Raw genomic sequence first — 17,930 nt, forward strand, 5'->3', positions numbered from 1 at the left:
TGTTAATTTTTGCTCGTTTTGAATTTGACTCGGTTATTTATTGTAATTTCTGTTCGTTTTGGGTTTCATTTATTTACCAATGCTGATTTGTAGTAGTTTCACGCTTGGTAGATTGTTTGATTTTATTTCTGCTCATTTTTTTTTTAACAGTGTTATTTACTATTCTTTGAAAAAATTATTTTTTGGAATTTTTTTTTTTTAATTAATTTCTGTTCGTTTTCTATTTAAGTATTTTCAGGGAAAAATAAAATAGCACATTAAATTCTTTCTTTTTTTAAGACTTTATATTTTGGCCTGCTATTTGTATGCTAGAGAAAATTTTTTGGCACTTTTTAACAACATACACCCTTTTAAAAATCTGGACACAAATAGTAGTGTTTAATTTAGTTTCATACCTCCTCTAGTTGACCTGAAATAAAAACTTGATACCATTCGCCAAAAAATCTGTTTACTTACTTTGATAGCTTGGACACACTTACGCTATTTTGATTTGGTTAAGTTTTAAGAGCAGAATTAGCCCCGAAAGTTTGAACATAATACCCTCAGTCATTTTGGGATACTGTTGAGATGCCTTATTGGGAATTAGTATTAACACAGTGCATTTTGATTTAATCTTAAGGCAACATTTAGTGTTTAAACATAATGGGCAAATTGGAGGGTGGGCAGGGGAGGGGGAGTAGTTGCCCTCCAAACACTTTCGACTATTGAAAAGGGCATCAGCCCTTTCTATTTACAATCGAATAAGCCCTTTTCGAAGTTCACACGACGACCCCATCGATACGAAGGGCCCTGGTCCAAAGAACAACAACAAAAAAATAATACATTGTATCTACATCGATCTTCTCTATAAAAATGTCAAGACTCCCAATCCCTTTCGAATATTGAAAAGGGCTCAATGCCTTTCAATTCCATATTGAATGATCCCTTTTTTGATTTTCTACGACAACGCTTTCTATAAACACCTTATATACCCCCAGGGCATAAATTACAACCCTTACCCTAAGGGCTGTTAGGGTAGTTGTCATCCTCTAAGACCTATTTTCCAGAACTTTCAACTATGTTAAACAAAATGGCTATCTAAAAATTTTGATTGGATGTGTTTGGGTAAATGGTGGGCGTGAGAGGGGCGGTAGTCGCTCTCCAATCACTTTCAACAATAAAAAAATGCACTACCCCTTTCAGTTTCCAATCAAATAATCCCTTGTGAGGTTTCTACGACAACGCTTTCAATAAAAACCTTATATGCCCCCAAGGGCATAACTTACAACCCTTGCCCTGAGGGCTGGGGAGGGGGTTGTCATCCTCCAAGACTTAATTTCCAGAACTTTCTACTACGTTAAACAAAATGGCTATCTGAAAATGTTGATTGAATGTGTTTGGGGGAATGGTGGGCGTAAGAGGAGGGTTAGTTACCCTCCAATCATTTTCGAAATTTAAAAAGAGCACTAGCCTTCTCAATTTCCCATTGAGTGAGCCCCTTTTGAAGTTTTTACGACAACTCTATCTATAAAAACCTTATATGCCCCCAGGGAATAACTTAAAACCTTTGCCCTGGGGGCTCTGGGGGGTTTGCCATCCTTAAATACCTAATTTCGAAAACTTTCAACTACGTTGAACAAAATGGATATCTCTAAACTTTGATTGAATGTTTTTGGGGAAATGGTGAGCGTGAGAGGGGGGTTAATTCCTCTCCACTCACTTCAAACTATTAAAAAGGGCAACTTCAATTTCAAATCAAATGAGCCCTTTTTCAAATTTCTACAACAACTTTCTATATAAGCCTTATATGCCCCCAGGCATAACTTACAACCCTTGCACTGAAGGCTCTGAGGGGGTTATTATCCTAAAAGACCTAATTTCCAGAACTTTCAACTACGTTGAAGAAAATGGATATCTCAAAATTTTTATTGGATGTGTCTGGGAAAATGGTGGGCGTGAGACGGGGGTTAGTTGCCCTTCCATCACTTTCGACTATTAAAAAGGGCACCAGCCCTTTCAATTTCCAATTGAATGAGCCTTTTTTAAAGTTTCTAAAACATCGCTTTTTGTAAAAACCTTATATGCCCTCAGGGCATAATTTACAACTCTTGCCCTGAGGGCTGTGGGGGGGGGAGGGGTATTCATCCTTAAAGACCTAATTCACAAACTTTCTACTACATTGAATAAAATGACTATCTAAAAATTTTTATTGGATGTGTTTGGGGAAATGGTGGGCGTGAGAGGGGGGGGGGGGTAATTACTTTCCACTCACTTTTGACTATTAAAAAGGGAAATTTCAATTTCCAATCAAATGAGCCCTTTTTGCAATTTCTACAACAACTTCCTATATAAACCTTATATGCCCTCAGGGCATAACTTAAAACCCTTGCATTTAGGGCTCTAGGGGGTTATCATCCTAAAAGACCTAATTTCCAGAACTTTCAACTACGTCGAACCAAATGGATATCTTAAAATATTGATTGGATGTGTTTTGGAAAATGGTGAGCGTGGGAGGGGGGTTAGTTGCCCTTCAATCACTTTTAACTATTATAAAGGGCACCAGCCCTTTCAATTTCCAATTGAATGAGCCTTCATTGAGTTTATACAACATCGCTTTTTATAAAAACCTTATAAAAATAAAAGTTCAAAATAGGGATAAAATCCTTTTTAATAGACAGTGTATAGAAATTTACAAAAAATGCCAGATATTTCAGTCACACATACAGTGACCCTCATCAGTAGTAAAAGTTTTACTACTGATGACGGTCACTGTATATGTGAGCAAAATATCTGGTATTTTTTGTAAATTTCTATACACTGTCGATTAAAAAAAAATTTCCTAATTTCCTAAAAAACTATCTAAATCTAAATGCAATATTTTATGCAGAATGAAGCTCGTCCACATTTTTCTAAACAACTGTTTGTTGTAAATAACTTATTTGTAAGTAGCTAAACGAACATTTCCATGGTAGATGGTAAGGTCGATATGGTTCAACAGAGTTGTCAGATAGAAACCTTTATTTAGCATATGGCGACTTTGGAGCTGGCTAGAGGAGCAGATTGATGATATAAAACCAAAAACTTCAGAAACTGAGGGACGAAAAAAGTAGTTTATTTCCCCCGACCAGCGTAATAAAATGAATGGATGCGATACTTGTTTGTCTTGAGAAGCAAAAGCAGCAAGTTGGTACGAATTTTTTTTTTTTTTTTTTTTTTTTATTCAATGAGCCATAACACACTATAAATACTAACACAACTTTTCAATCAGCCATCGCCACATTTGGACATAAATGGAAAAGGTATGGGGATCAAATCCTTCCTTATCCCCCCCCCCCCGTTTTTAATAAAACAATAGGGTAAATCATAAAAATTCCAGGAGGTAGCAACTCTTCCCTACACCTCTCTCTTACACATGTCTAGATTACCCAATATAGAACTGTATTCAATTTAAGTAAATTTGTTAAATACTGTTATTTATACCCACATAAAATACACGACTTTTGGATTCAGTCAACAACAGACCTACAGAAATGCAAACTACAAACAACAAATCTGCATTCATTCGTAGTAATTTTTAACGGTTAAGATTTGAATATATCTTTAATTTATTATCTTTAAAATATACCTTTAATTAATGACCTAAAAATGATCTTTTTATTTTATTTATTCTTGAGAGTATACCAAATCTAGCGAATTAATAAAGGCATCAGTTCGCAAAAACTTTGAGGGTTACAATCACCCATATTTAGTTCATTATATATACCTATTATGCCATTTATTTTTAAATTTATTATATTATTTTATATTGTTTATTATACTATTGTACATAGTAATATTATAATTCATAATTTTATTTATCACAATGATTGTTAATATAATTGCATATAATAGTATGTATATATATATATATATATATATATATATATATATATATATATATATATATATATATATATATATATATATATATATATATATATATATATATATATATATATATATATATATATATATATATATATGTTTTATATAAAATATAGGTATAATCAACTTTTTGAGAATTATTGGATTTGGTACAGACATATAGCTAGACACATATACATCTTGCAACTGTGAAGTTACAAAACTTAATGATTTATTATCAAGAACTTAAAGGCGTGTCAATGACAATGGTGGTCCCTTCGATATTAACTATAATGCAAGGAACATAAACCAGTAGCTGGTCGAGGTTGGGGACATTCACTAGATGGAGGCGACCAAAAGAATAAATTAGATTAAAAGGTCCTGTCAGAATAATAAATAAAATATAAAAAGAGAAAAAATAAACAACTTCAAATTAAGTTACATTAAAAACAAAACAAAAACTTGACAAAGCTTAATACACTTATAGTAAATATAACTGATAAATTAAAAATATTGACAGCAAAATTAACAAAGTACAAATAGTAAACCCTGAAAAAAAAAGTTAGTTTTTACATAAATAGAATACCTGTAAACGTGTCAGGGGTCGTTTAAGTGCAGTTTCAGCCGGAAAAATCTTCGCTGAGGCCAAATAAAGGTCCTTTCGAAACGTCAGACCCAAAACGTCCAAATCCTCTCGGCCGTAGCGAAAAGCCGCCAAGACATGGCCGTAAACTCCTCTATCTTTTACATATTCGGGATCTACCAATACAACGCCATCTAAATAGAACAAAATGTTCAATGCAAGATCCATACTAAGTTAGTATGAATTTACCTATCGTCAAACTATCGTTCACTTGATCAAAAGAATTTAGAACCTTTCAAAAAATTCTTATTTTAGCCTCCATCTTTGGGAATAAGGCAAAAACGCTACAATACTAAATAAACATTCTAATTATAGTTAACAAAATAAGTAGATTATTTCTTTTCCACGAGACTACTCTATCTTCTGAAGTTTCAAGAAATCAAAACATTCTCATTAAATGATTTTTCAAATTTTTTAACATTGCATATCTTAAAATATAACATTGCAAGTTATGCCAGCTTTGCTTTTCACAGACTATCTGTCTTGGCTTTACTCTAATTATCCATGGCTCTCAAATTTTTTATTACTTCCACCAAGTTGATTATACTTCGAAATTAATCCAAAATTAATCCCCCAACCACGAAAAATAGAAACCACTGCTACTAACAAATCACCGCAGCACCAAGCCGCCTGAGGCCAACACAGTTATACAAACTCCTCCATCCCAATCTATTCAAAGCCTCCCTCTTTATACCCTCCAGTAAGTTCAAGTTTCCTTTAAATCTTTCTTTATGACATCCCCACACCCCAACCTCGGACGACCTGCTTTCCGTTTAGCCCTAGACATTTGGCCAAAAAGGACAATCTTCAGCAATCTGCCATCCTTGATCAACAGAACGTGCCCTAGTCATCTCAACTTTTTTCTATTTATAGCCCTAATAAGCGGGATTGAATCATACTTTTCGCACAGCTTACTGTTTGAAATATGGTCAGTCAGTCGGGCACCCGGAACAATCTGTAGACGATTTCTCTGGAAAACATCTAGCAGATCTTCATCCACTTTTCCGAGCGTCCCTGCTTCAGAACCATATTTGACCATTTTCGTCACTGTAGCTTTGAATAGTCTAATTTTGGTTCACAGACTTACCGTCTTATTGTTCCAAACTTTTTTCACTGAACAAAAAAAACCTGAGCCTTGGCTATTCTACTTTTAACATCTTCATCGCTCTCACTGTCTTTACTAATAATACTACCAAGGTAAGTAAAGCTGTCCACCGGATCAATCTTTTCGTACCCAATGTCACCTTTTCACCTTCACTTATTCCTAGCCTTAGTGACTTAGTATTCTTCACATTAATTTTCATTCTCATTAAATCATTTTTCACCTTTTTAACATTGAATATTTAAAAAACCATCATTTTTCTCAGGAACGGTATGTGAGTGCGTGTTTGTTAATTAACAAAATGTAGGAGGGAAGGTATTTTACAAAATCGATTGGGGGGGAGGCAATTTTGTTGTTTTTTCAATTACTTTTTTCCCTTGCAAACACAAATAAAGCATTTTTCAACTAAAAACCCCAAAAAATATATTTTCGAAACCTAGGGTAGGGGCATAAAGTTTATGAGCCAACTCCCCTCTCCCTATTAACACCTCTATCCCTAAATTTTCCGCTTTTCCTTAAAGATAACCGACGACATCGATTACAAATCGAAATTTGGGGAAGTGTATTCTATTATCCCAACATACATGCTTGTGCATGGAGAAGAGGGGATCCATACACCCAAAGACTACTCTGCGATCTTCCACCTTTGTTTAAGTTAATAAAAGTCTCCTACAAATACACTGAACGCATATATTGACCTCCCCCTCCGAAGAAAAATCCTCTTATCTGAATCAGCAGTTAGATCTTGGGCGAATCTCTTTTATGAGATTTTGGTATGATGTAAACACTTTCTTAGCGTCGTCTATAAGTCCTAACTATCATTTTATATAGTAGTCGAATTTCTATTATTTCCAAAAGGAATATGCCATCGGGTAGATAAGGTTTACATCACCTAACTGGGCATTTCTAGGTATAGTAAAGTCCAGGCGGTTATTTTTTTTTTTTTTTCAAACCTGCCTCTCTAGTGTTTTCAACCTTTTGTAATTATATTTCGCTACCCCAAAATTCAAAGAATTATACATCAGAACTTACTGAATGCTGTGATTTTTTCGGCAGAAATCAATGCTCAGTCCTGATTAGAAGATTTTGCACGGACTGAGCTAATAAGGATCGTCTATTTAGACAGTTTTTCAAAAGCAGGGCATGCACCCTGCACAAGAACGGACCCAGGACTTTTTTTCAGGAGCTACCCAGCTCAATAGTAACCAAAACTCTAAAAATGGAATTTTGATACCAATAGATATATCAAAAGAATCGGCTTTTTATACTGATTTTAAGTATATAAGTTTCATTAAGTTTTGTCTTACCTCTACAAGATCACGAGCCTGAGAAAATTTCCTGATTTTCAAAAAAAGGGGAAACGTCCCCTAAAAATAATAGAATCTTAATGAAAATCACACCATCGGATTCAGCGTTCCAGAGAACCCTACTAAATAAAAGCAAACTTAATAATATAAGCAAACAATAATAAAAGCAAATTTAATTTGAAATTTTGAATACAAAGAGTACAAAAATACAAAAATTTAGGATTTTCGGACGCAGACCCCTGCCTTAACCCCCCCCCCCTCCCCCGCACACATCCCTGGTCCTGTATACAGCATCTACCCTGGCAAAATAAACGTAAACCTAGTTTCTCAAGTTCAAAAAATGTATGTTTAATTTTTTTTTTTCTCTCTCAAGCCGCCTTTTCTTTAGCTATGTTCGTTAGGTTATATAGAAATTGGGCCAATTTGATATGCAATAATTTTCTGATATTCAATGATTTATTTTTTTTAATTCAGGTCTTTTTATTTTCCTTCTAGTTTCCTTATTTTAAAACTTAATGATCAATTTCCACATATTTACTTGCAATAATATAGTCAAAATTATCTGGGTTTCTATTGATTTTAATGTTGAAATGAAGAATTAATGCTTTCAAGTTCTGTTTTCCACAAACATGACTGATTGTACATATTTAAAAATAAACTAATTTTCGAAAAAATCAATGAAGCCTCAAATGATGTTGGATATAATGAATTTTCCAATCACTTGATGTAATAAACAAAAATATATGTACAGAGCATAAATATGTGTTACATATAAATTGATTTAAATGATGGAATCAAGAATTATGATGAACAGTAGTTTACAATTAATATAGTTTCAAAATTTTAATTAAAAATAAAATTTGGAAAATGATTAATTAACGGTTTAGTTAATTGATTATTTCACGTAGTTTCAGCTCATGTAGGTAATTAAATTAAATAGTACATTTAGGCTGTAATTTAAACATTCAATATAATTTAATCCTGAATTTTATAATCTGGATAATATTTAATTTATTACATAGTTTAATCTAGAATCCAAAAATTTAATATAAATCGTCTCTGAGATGCTAACACATATAAAGCTTCTTAATTGGCCAGTTAAACATGAAGAAAATTAGGCCATGTCTTACAGATGAACCAAGGTAGGCTACCAAAAAAATAGGGCTGAAAAACCAATTCAGCTGGGGTCAAACAAAAAGCAGACAGCCCTCGGATGGGCTAAGAATAAGCTAAACAAAGTAACAAATTAATGGAAGGGATTAAAGTGAGAAAATCTGAGCAGGGTTTGCGGCTAGGTTGGCTGCTTAGTGCTACGAGGAAACTGCAAACATAAAAAACTACAGTTTTTGCGCAGACCTTTCCATTATTTCAGGGTCGGATCTAGAGAAGATCCAAGAGTCACTCTGTGCCGATCCCTCGCACCATTCCTCCCAGAGAAGGGGCCTGTGCCATGCAGCAAAAACAATTATGTCAGAAAATTTCTTTAAAGGGGGACTTTTCCTTCTTTGATTAATAAAATATTAGTTTTGCTGCTGAATTTTCCGTTAACCGTGTTTAAACCTACATTCATTTGGCTACTTAGTGCTACGAGGAAACTCCCAAAATGAAAAAAACTACATTAAACAGACCTTTCCATTGTTCAGGTGGGCACTGGTTCGTAGGGGACGCCGGCTCGTAAAGCACTTTTTGATGTGGTCAAATTAAATTCTATCCCTAATTTTCAATCTCTGGAACGCGCCACTATTTGCCTTGAAGATGTATTTATTTATGCATGTATAAGTTTCTTCTAACGAAAGAAGCTTCACGCAAATTAAGGTTAATTGAAAACGCCAAGCAGCGGTTGATGAACTTGATTATAATCCACAAAGAACATTATACAACCTGAGAGCTTTCATATGAAGACATTATACAAACATTTGCTTCGAGAAAAGCACGCAAAAGATTAGTTGTATACAATCCAAATTATATGTGTACTTTGTCACCAACAAAATATTATTACATGGAATCTTAGAGTGTTTCTTGAACCTTATTGTATATTTAACAAATGAATACATTCTTTAAAGATGTGAAATAGTCATAATTTGATATCTATATTAATGGGTTTGTTGACCGGGGAGCACCAAATGTCATTCTTGTCCGAGGCCCCCGACAGGTCTAGTTCCATCCCTGGATTGTCTAACATCTAAAACGAAAGAAGAAGATGAAATACTCAGTTCAAAGACTACAATTCAAAATATTAGGTAAGGTCCAGGAAACAGGTATTCAAAGAGTTTATCCAACAGACCTACTCAATTAGACATTTTCCGTGGCCTGACTATTTATGACTAAAACTATTAAAACTATTATTACTTCGACTACTAACAACTCACCGCGGCACAGAGCAACCTGAGGCCAACACAGCTAGGCATACTCCGCCTCCATCCCAGTCTATTCACAGCCTCCCTCTATATACCCTCCAAAGAAGTTCCCATTTCCCTTAAATATTTCCTTACGACATCCTCCACCCCGACCGTAGACGACCTGCGTTCCATTTAGCCTTAGAAGGTTGGCCAAAAAGGACAATATTTGGCAATCTCTCATCCTTCTTCCACAAAGCGTGCCCAAGCAATCTCAACCTTTCTCTCGTAGAAAGTGAAATTGAAACACTTTTCGTACGGCCTACTGTTTGAAATACGGTCAGTCAGTCAGGTACCCAAAACAAACAGTCGACTATTTCCCTGGAAAACATCTAGCCAATCTTACTCCGTATTCCGGAGCACCCATACTTCAGAACCATATTTGACCCCTGTCATCCCTCAAGATTCCAATATTCTAATATTGGTTCGAAGATGTCTTTCTATTCTTTCAAACTTTTTTCAACTGTGAAAAAAAAAAATAAAATAAAAAAACACTCTGAGTCTCGCCTATTCTACTTTTAAAACCTTCACGGCACCCACCATCTTTACTAATAATACTACCAAGGTAAACGAAGCTATCCACTTGATCGATCTTTTTGTTACCTAACGTCACCTTTTCATCTTCACGTATTCCCAGCCATAGCGACTTGGCTTTCTTAACATCAATTCTTAAACCTATTCTAGCTCCCTGAACTCGCGAAACCTTTAAAAGTTCATTCATTTAAACGTTCAATCATCAGCATAATCTAAGCCCAGGATAGTTTTTCTTCCCTAGTGGATTCCCTACTCTCCCACTCCTTTTCCTGTGCCCCTTAAGACAGAAGTCCATTAAAATGAGCCATAAATATGGAGATAGTCCACAACCCTGCTTAACTCCTCATTTAATACGAAGCCAGCTAGTAACATCATTTTCTACCTTAACCGCAGCAGTGTTATTCTCGTTCATAGCACTAATTACTTTAATTTATTTGTCTGGTATACCGCACAAGGATAGGACATTCGCTAAAGTTCTTATATCAGCTGAAACGAACGCTTGCTCATAATCTATAAAACTGGGGACTAATGGTGTTTGAGGGCTCAGGCACTTCTCAATTATTAACCTTAGAGTGTAAATTTGGTCAACACATCCTCTACCCATACTAAAACCGGACTGTTCTTCTCTTAAACTTTATCTACAGCATCTCTAAGCTAAAAAGTACCCTCATATTAAGTAATTTGCTACCTACAGAAACTAGGCTACACTCACTCTTATCACCTTCCTTATACAAGATTTAACTAGGGTTTTCCTAAAATCGCTAGGCACTTCCCCCTTTTAAAAGATAATATTAATAATCTTCAGTAACTTATTTCTAACTTCATAGCCACCATATTTAAGGAACACATTTACCGCCCTATTGTATTTCTATTTCATAGATACAACATACAGCTAATCTTCCTTTAAAACATAGGAAAACACTTTTTTTAATTTAACAAGAAAACTGTTTTTTTGGCTAATTTGTTTGGCATTTCATCCTTAAAACCCCTAATGGAAACAAAGTTTGGCGGCCCTGAATAAACCGTCGTATACAAACTAAAGTATGCAAGAATACACTAATTAGATAATTCAAGAGTTGCCACTTTCTTACCTACAGGATCAACATGGCTTAAATGATCCACGAAATCTCTTTTACCAAGATATACCGTAATCTAGAAAATATGTCATATTAAAATCTATTAAAAAACAGTGTTTACTTAAATATAACATGATATTAAACAAGAATGAATAAAGGCAAAACAAGAAAGTATAAAAATACAAAAAATGCAAGAGAAGAGGGAAAAAATGTTAACAAAAGCGTTTTAACAAAATAAAAAAATAAAAAATGAGCATATATATCCTAGTTAAACCTGGCAAGACACACGGATGTGTCCATTCTCCTTCTATTTTTAAAACCTCAGTCTGGAATAAAAATAGGCTTAAAAACAAAGCTTAAAAAGTTTGAAGTTTTTTTTGAAAAGTGGCCCTTAAACACGATAAGATAGCTGCAGTGTTTGCCAATATGCCAGCCTTAAGCTGCTCCTCGCAGTATTTGTCGAAGCAGTATAGATACCAAAATTAATAAGAAGTATAATATATACTAACAAAAAATAAAACAAAAATCATTTATGAAACTATTAAAAATTATATAAAATTATATATATATATATATATATATATATATATATATATATATATATATATATATATATATATATATATATATATATATATATATATATATATATATATATATATATATATATATATATATATATATATATATATATATATATATATATATATATATATATGTGAGCAATAATTGTGTGTGCATGTGTGTATGCATGGATTTTCTCGAAAACCGCTCGATATTTTTCTGGAAAATTGGTACAGTGGGATATTTTCGCATAAAAAAACGATCTAGATAGGTCAGAAGTCCGAGAAAAATCTTCAAGAGCCTTAATTTTGGTTTTTATAATTGACATAATGTTTTATGTTAGTACATCATATAAGCATTACTTATGAAATCATATCTGGGATCATACAAAAATTTTCTTATATGGTAAGCATAAATAAGATTGTTGAGCTTCCAACGCAGCAGTTATTTATATAATATAATGTCTGTTGGAAGGCCCAAAAACGAAAATTCGCAGTTGCAGTTACTACATATGATGATTCTTTGGAACCAACACCTGAACTATCAAACGTGATAAGATGTGAAATTCGATAACCAGAACTATCAATTACGACAACACCAATACGGGCAGCTAAAGCAAAGGCTATTGCTAAATTGTCTGAAGTAATCAAAATCCAAAAACGTGTCAAAAATGAAAATGAAGAGCAAAGGCAAGGGCGGTTAGAAGATATGCAAAAACGACAATAAGAGCGTGTTAAAAATGAAGAGGAAATACACACGCGGTTAGAAGACATAGGACACCGAACAAGTGAGGGAGTCAAAAATGAAAATGAAGAGCAGCGAGTCAATGAAAATCAACCTGGACAGCGAGAATCAAAACGTGTCAAAATAGAAAATGATGGCTATGATGATTAGATTTGGGATTTTGACATAGATAAGATCATCAATGCCTACCATAACTCTTTTTAAAAAAAAAAGGTTCGGCAATATGTCGTTCATAATGACAAAAGAAAAGCCAAGTCAAAAGAAGAACTTTTTGTCCCACCACCTCAACAATTAGAAAAAACAAAGGTGGCCCTTAATGCCTTCCATACCTTGTAAAATCTAAAACTTGGACTAGATAAATCGTTGAAAGAAAAAGAACTTTTTGTCCCACCACCTGAACAATTGAAATAAACAAAGGCTCGGCAATATGTCTTTAATAATAGCAAAAGACAAGCCGAGGTAAAAGTAAAAAGCATAATAAAAAAATATAATTTTACAAAAGAGCTACTTCTAATTTAAGGCTCATGTGGATGACAGGACACCCAGAAAAGGCTCAAATTGTCTGCGTTAAGAAAGACAAGCGACAGTGAGAATCTATATATAGAAGCATACCGCGTGCCGAGTGCCGGGGCCCGGCAGCAAAGCCGCCGTACTCCCGGTACGCCGTGTTCGAGATAGAAGTACAACACGGATGAAGCTGCTCCTCAAGTCTCGGTTCTTGGCATTTCCTCCTTTACATAATTAGACCGAGCTGTGTGACTTCGCGTCTGCCTTGACAAAAGGGAGCACAATGCGAGAGAGCTCGTCTGAGGGAGGCGAATTCATATACTTGTAGAAAACAACCGTCGACGCTACATCAAACCTTTCATTTAGAGGTTGGAGCGAGTCATGTGCAGAGGCGCACCCTGCCCTACTTGCCCTACTCTGGATCTTCTGGAGCGATGCCAACAACCTTTTCGGAGCATCAGCATATAGCGGGCATCCATATTCAGCTGTGGGTCTGATGCAGGACGTGTAGAGTGGGGTAATCGAGCTTAATGGAAGGTTTTTGCAGCGAAGAGTAACTCCGAGCTTTCTTGCGCAGAAGGTTCTCATCCTATCAAGGTAGTTATTCGAAGAGAGATCGGTGGAGAAATGAATGCCAAGTAGACGAAGCTCGTGGACTCTCTTTGTAGTTTCGTTTTTAAAAATGAAATTGGGGTGTTCATGTGGCACCTTTGATAGGGTAATAAGAAAATCCTTTGTTTTCGATGCATTAATCGGATAATACGAGGCACCTTTGTTTTTGATGCATTGGGATTGGAACTAATTATAGTTTCAGTTTTATATATTTGTATATAAAGAGTTTTAAATTTATAGTTCCAATTTCCGCATTCTTTATGACATTCCTCCAAACGCTGCAAAAATTTTCCTGTTTACAAGTCGGCTTCCATAAGACTAATTATTGCTGAAAGAGTTAGTCAGGTTCCAGACCCTCCGTCATGGAAGGATACATCTTTGGTTCTCCTATTGCCACAAGTACGATGTCTCTTGACACCAAGTGGTTCATCTTCCCAGACTGGGTCACAGTAAGTTGAAAGTTGTTGTGGCTTGCACAACTACCATTTTGCTACAGTTGCAGAGTCGATACTCTCTCTTTCTTATAATATCAACAACAACAAAAAGAACTTCCAAATTTCCATTGATTTTCTATTTCATTAACTCATTTTTAGCAAAATAAAATATTAGACTTTTCTTCTTTTCGTTCTTAAATACCCATTTGACGCGAAGTCGGGAACTTCTTGGCTTCGAATAGCTCACGTACAATTTTTAGCACAGAAAACAGGATTCGCTTCTATTAATTTTTAAAACGCTGAGAGAAGCGTGTACAAATTTTATCACAGATTTTCGCGTACAGGGTGGATAGTTTTACGAATTATGTCTTATTCACTAGCGTGAACGGTCCCTAAGTTACAGTACGTATAAGTGATGTGTTAAGTGATGTGTTAAGTGACTGTTAAATTTCTTGCCAAGGGCCAGGAATCAGTGTTAATTCCCAGTTTAATTTTTGCATCAGGCCCGTACATTGTTTTTTTAGGGGGGAGGGGCAATAATAAAAAAAATATTTTATTTTATACTTTGAATAAGAAGTACACAGAAATTCAGGAAAATTTAGGATTTCAGGGGGCCCAGACCCTAATGCTCCTCCCTCCATACGTCACTGGTTTGCATGGTTTATTATACTAAGGCAATGGGCCTTTCTGACGTAGCTTCAGAATAAAATGTTTATTCCTTACAAATTTGATCGGATGTAATTACGACTAGGAAATTGTATCAAATTAAAAATCAAGAAATAAAACTTGAGAATTAATCGCAAGAAAAACTCACATTTAAACACAGGAAACGAAACACAAAAGAAGAGACTCGCATAAAACAGGTATGTAAACAAAAAAAGTGGACCACGTTTGGGAAAAGCTAAATCATAAAAACAGAAAAAAAGGCAATTTATATGAAATGCAGAAATGTTTATACAATCAATCAAATCATGTTTTAGGAGGAGGGAGAACACACAAAAATTTAGTATTTCATATTAAAGTTATTACTAGGATCAAATCTACGGTCTACGGCTACATTTGACTATTTTATAAATTTTAGTCACAAATTATAAAAGCTACTTTTCACACGCTTATTCAAAGCTTGTTTTTTTTACAGAATATAAAAATTCTAATTTATGGAGTATAATAAAATTTTACAACACATTTTTTATATAATATATTTCGGTAGATAAACCTAACTCCCGTGTTTTGGTTCATTAGAAACAGAATAGAAACGCCTGACTACAGAAAAGATAATTAATATATACAACATAGAAAACAAGAAAACAATAACTAGGAAATACGACATAAAGATAAGAAATACAAAAAAAAAATAAAGAATCATTTTTCTCAGAAAAATAACAATACGTCCTAAATGCAAGGACCAAAAGCAAACCCTTTTGTTTTCTATAAGTCCTTGCAACAAAAATTCTAAAGAACTGGATCTTTTTTCGGGCGGGGGGGGGGGTTCTTATCCTTTTTTCTTTTTTACTTTAGTATTCAGTTTCAAAGACATAACCGAAACAGAAGTTCTTTAAAATCATCCTCACTTATCAAAATAATTAAAAAGACAATTCAGAAGTAAATAAAGGGCAAAACTATTACCTTTCCGTTAGGCGAGCTCTTCTTAAATACCCTGAAATAAATTAAAAATGCGTTTCAATGGTCAGTTAATTTAACAAGTAAATCATTAATATTACAAAAAAATGAATTCGATAATAGATTCAAATCAAACACAATTTTACAAATTAATCTACATGCCAAATCATATTTTAATAGTAAAATATGAAAAAACATTTTTTTTACAGAAATTAATAAATAAGGAAATATATATCAAAACGTAACGATGTTTTATTCCAAAACTTGTGGGAGCTGACCCCTAGCCCTCCATGGCCATAAAAAGTACCTTAGGCACTGACATAAGAAAGCAAATCTGGACTGGTGAATTGAAGCGAATTTCCAAAAACTGAAATGGGAAGCTTTTCAAATATTCCATGTTTTCAGGAATATTTTAAATAATAACCAAGACGAAAAAAATACTGAAAACTATAATAAATTTTCGAAAAATAAATTTGTTCGCTGCAATTTTCGGTAGATCAAGGCCTTCCTAACGATGGTTTTTAGAAATGACCTATTTTCACAGCAGCGGACACGATAAATCCTCTATTTTACATGGCGCTTTACAGTCAAACCGGAAAGCAAATGAACCAATGATTTTTTTTTTCATCGTAGCACTGGAAAACAGCATTTCCAATTGGCTGATTTTTTTTTTGCAGTTTTATCAAACGTCAACTTTGATAAAACTTTGTCAAATTTTGTCTACAGCATCTCTAAGACTAAAAAGTAGCCTACCATCATACTAAGCATGTTGCTACCTACAGAAACTAGGCTACGCTCACTCTTATCACCTTCCTTATACAGGATTTAATTAGGGTTTTCCTAAAATCGCTAGACACTTCCCCTTTTTAAAAGATAATATTAATAATCTTCAGTAACTTATTTCTAACTTCATAGCCACCATATTTAAAGGACACATTTACCACCCTATTGTATTTCTATTTCATGGATACAACATACAGCTAATCACCCTTTAAAACACAGAAAAACAGTTTTTTTAATTTAAGAAGAAAATTGTTGTTTTTGGCTAATTTTTTTGGCATTTCGTCCTTAAAACCCCTAATGGAAACAAAGTTTGGCGGCCTTGAATAAACCGTCATATACAAACTAAAGTATGCAAGAATACACTAATTTGATAATTCAAGAGTTGCCACTTTCTTACCTACAGGATCAACATGGCTTCCAACAGCTTGGGCCTTCCAACAGACATTATATTAAATAAGTAACTGCTGCGTTGGAAACTCAACAATCTTATTTATGCTATGCATGATATCATATAAGAAAATACTTATATGATGCCACAAGAAATGCTTATATGATGTACTAACATAGTACGTGACGTCAATTGTAAAAACCAAAATTAAGGCTCTTAACGATTTTTCCCAGACTTCTGACCTATCTAGATCATTTTTTTTTATGCGAAAATATCCCACTGTACCAATTTTCCCGAAAAATATCGAGCCGTTTTCGAGAAAATCCATACATACATGCACACACAATTATTGGTCACTTATATAATATATATATATATATATATATATATATATATATATATATATATATATATATATATATATATATATATATATATATATATATATATATATATATATATATATATATATATATATATATATATATATATATATATATATATATATATATATATACACATATATATATATATATATATATATATATATATATATATATATATATATATATATATATATATATACATATATATAATATATATATATATAATATATATATATATATATATACCCGGGTTCAAAACGGGGTAACCCCCCCCCCTGGATATATATATATATATATATATATATATATATATATATATATATATATATATATATATATATATATATATATATATATATATATATATATATATATATATATATATATATATATATATATATATATATATATATATATATATATATATATATATATATATATATTTGCTAGATCAATTTTCAGTAAATCAAGGCCTTCCTAACGATGGTTTTTAGAAATGACCTATTTTCACAGCAGCGGACACGATAAATCCTCTATTTTACATGGCGCTTTACAGTCAAACCGGAAAGCAAATGAACCAATGATTTTTTTTTTCATCGTAGCACTGGAAAACAGCATTTCCAATTGGCTGATTTTTTTTTTGCAGTTTTATCAAACGTCAACTTTGATAAAACTTTGTCAAATTTTGTCTACAGCATCTCTAAGACTAAAAAGTAGCCTACCATCATACTAAGCATGTTGCTACCTACAGAAACTAGGCTACGCTCACTCTTATCACCTTCCTTATACAGGATTTAATTAGGGTTTTCCTAAAATCGCTAGACACTTCCCCTTTTTAAAAGATAATATTAATAATCTTCAGTAACTTATTTCTAACTTCATAGCCACCATATTTAAAGGACACATTTACCACCCTATTGTATTTCTATTTCATGGATACAACATACAGCTA

The 17,930-nt window shown here is 33.4% G+C and overlaps 1 protein-coding gene across 1 annotated transcript in view; it reads right to left on the minus strand.

Annotated features, from left to right (window-relative positions):
- The window catches only part of krz (beta-arrestin protein kurtz), an 82,231-nt gene that overhangs the window by 51,539 nt on the left and 12,762 nt on the right, over positions 1–17,930 (minus strand). The window contains exons 2-4 of the mRNA XM_089093187.1: positions 15,428–15,458; positions 10,956–11,016; positions 4,469–4,659 (exon numbers count right to left, since the gene is read on the minus strand). Coding sequence (XP_088949313.1) covers positions 4,469–4,659; positions 10,956–11,016; positions 15,428–15,458 — 283 coding nt within the window. The remainder of the gene's footprint in view (positions 1–4,468; positions 4,660–10,955; positions 11,017–15,427; positions 15,459–17,930) is intronic.

Source organism: Artemia sp. Qi Xiang Cuo, chromosome 8 (genome assembly GCF_049724085.1).
Source record: "Artemia sp. Qi Xiang Cuo chromosome 8, ASM4972408v1, whole genome shotgun sequence".
NCBI classification, from domain to species: Eukaryota; Metazoa; Arthropoda; class Branchiopoda; order Anostraca; family Artemiidae; genus Artemia; species Artemia sp. Qi Xiang Cuo.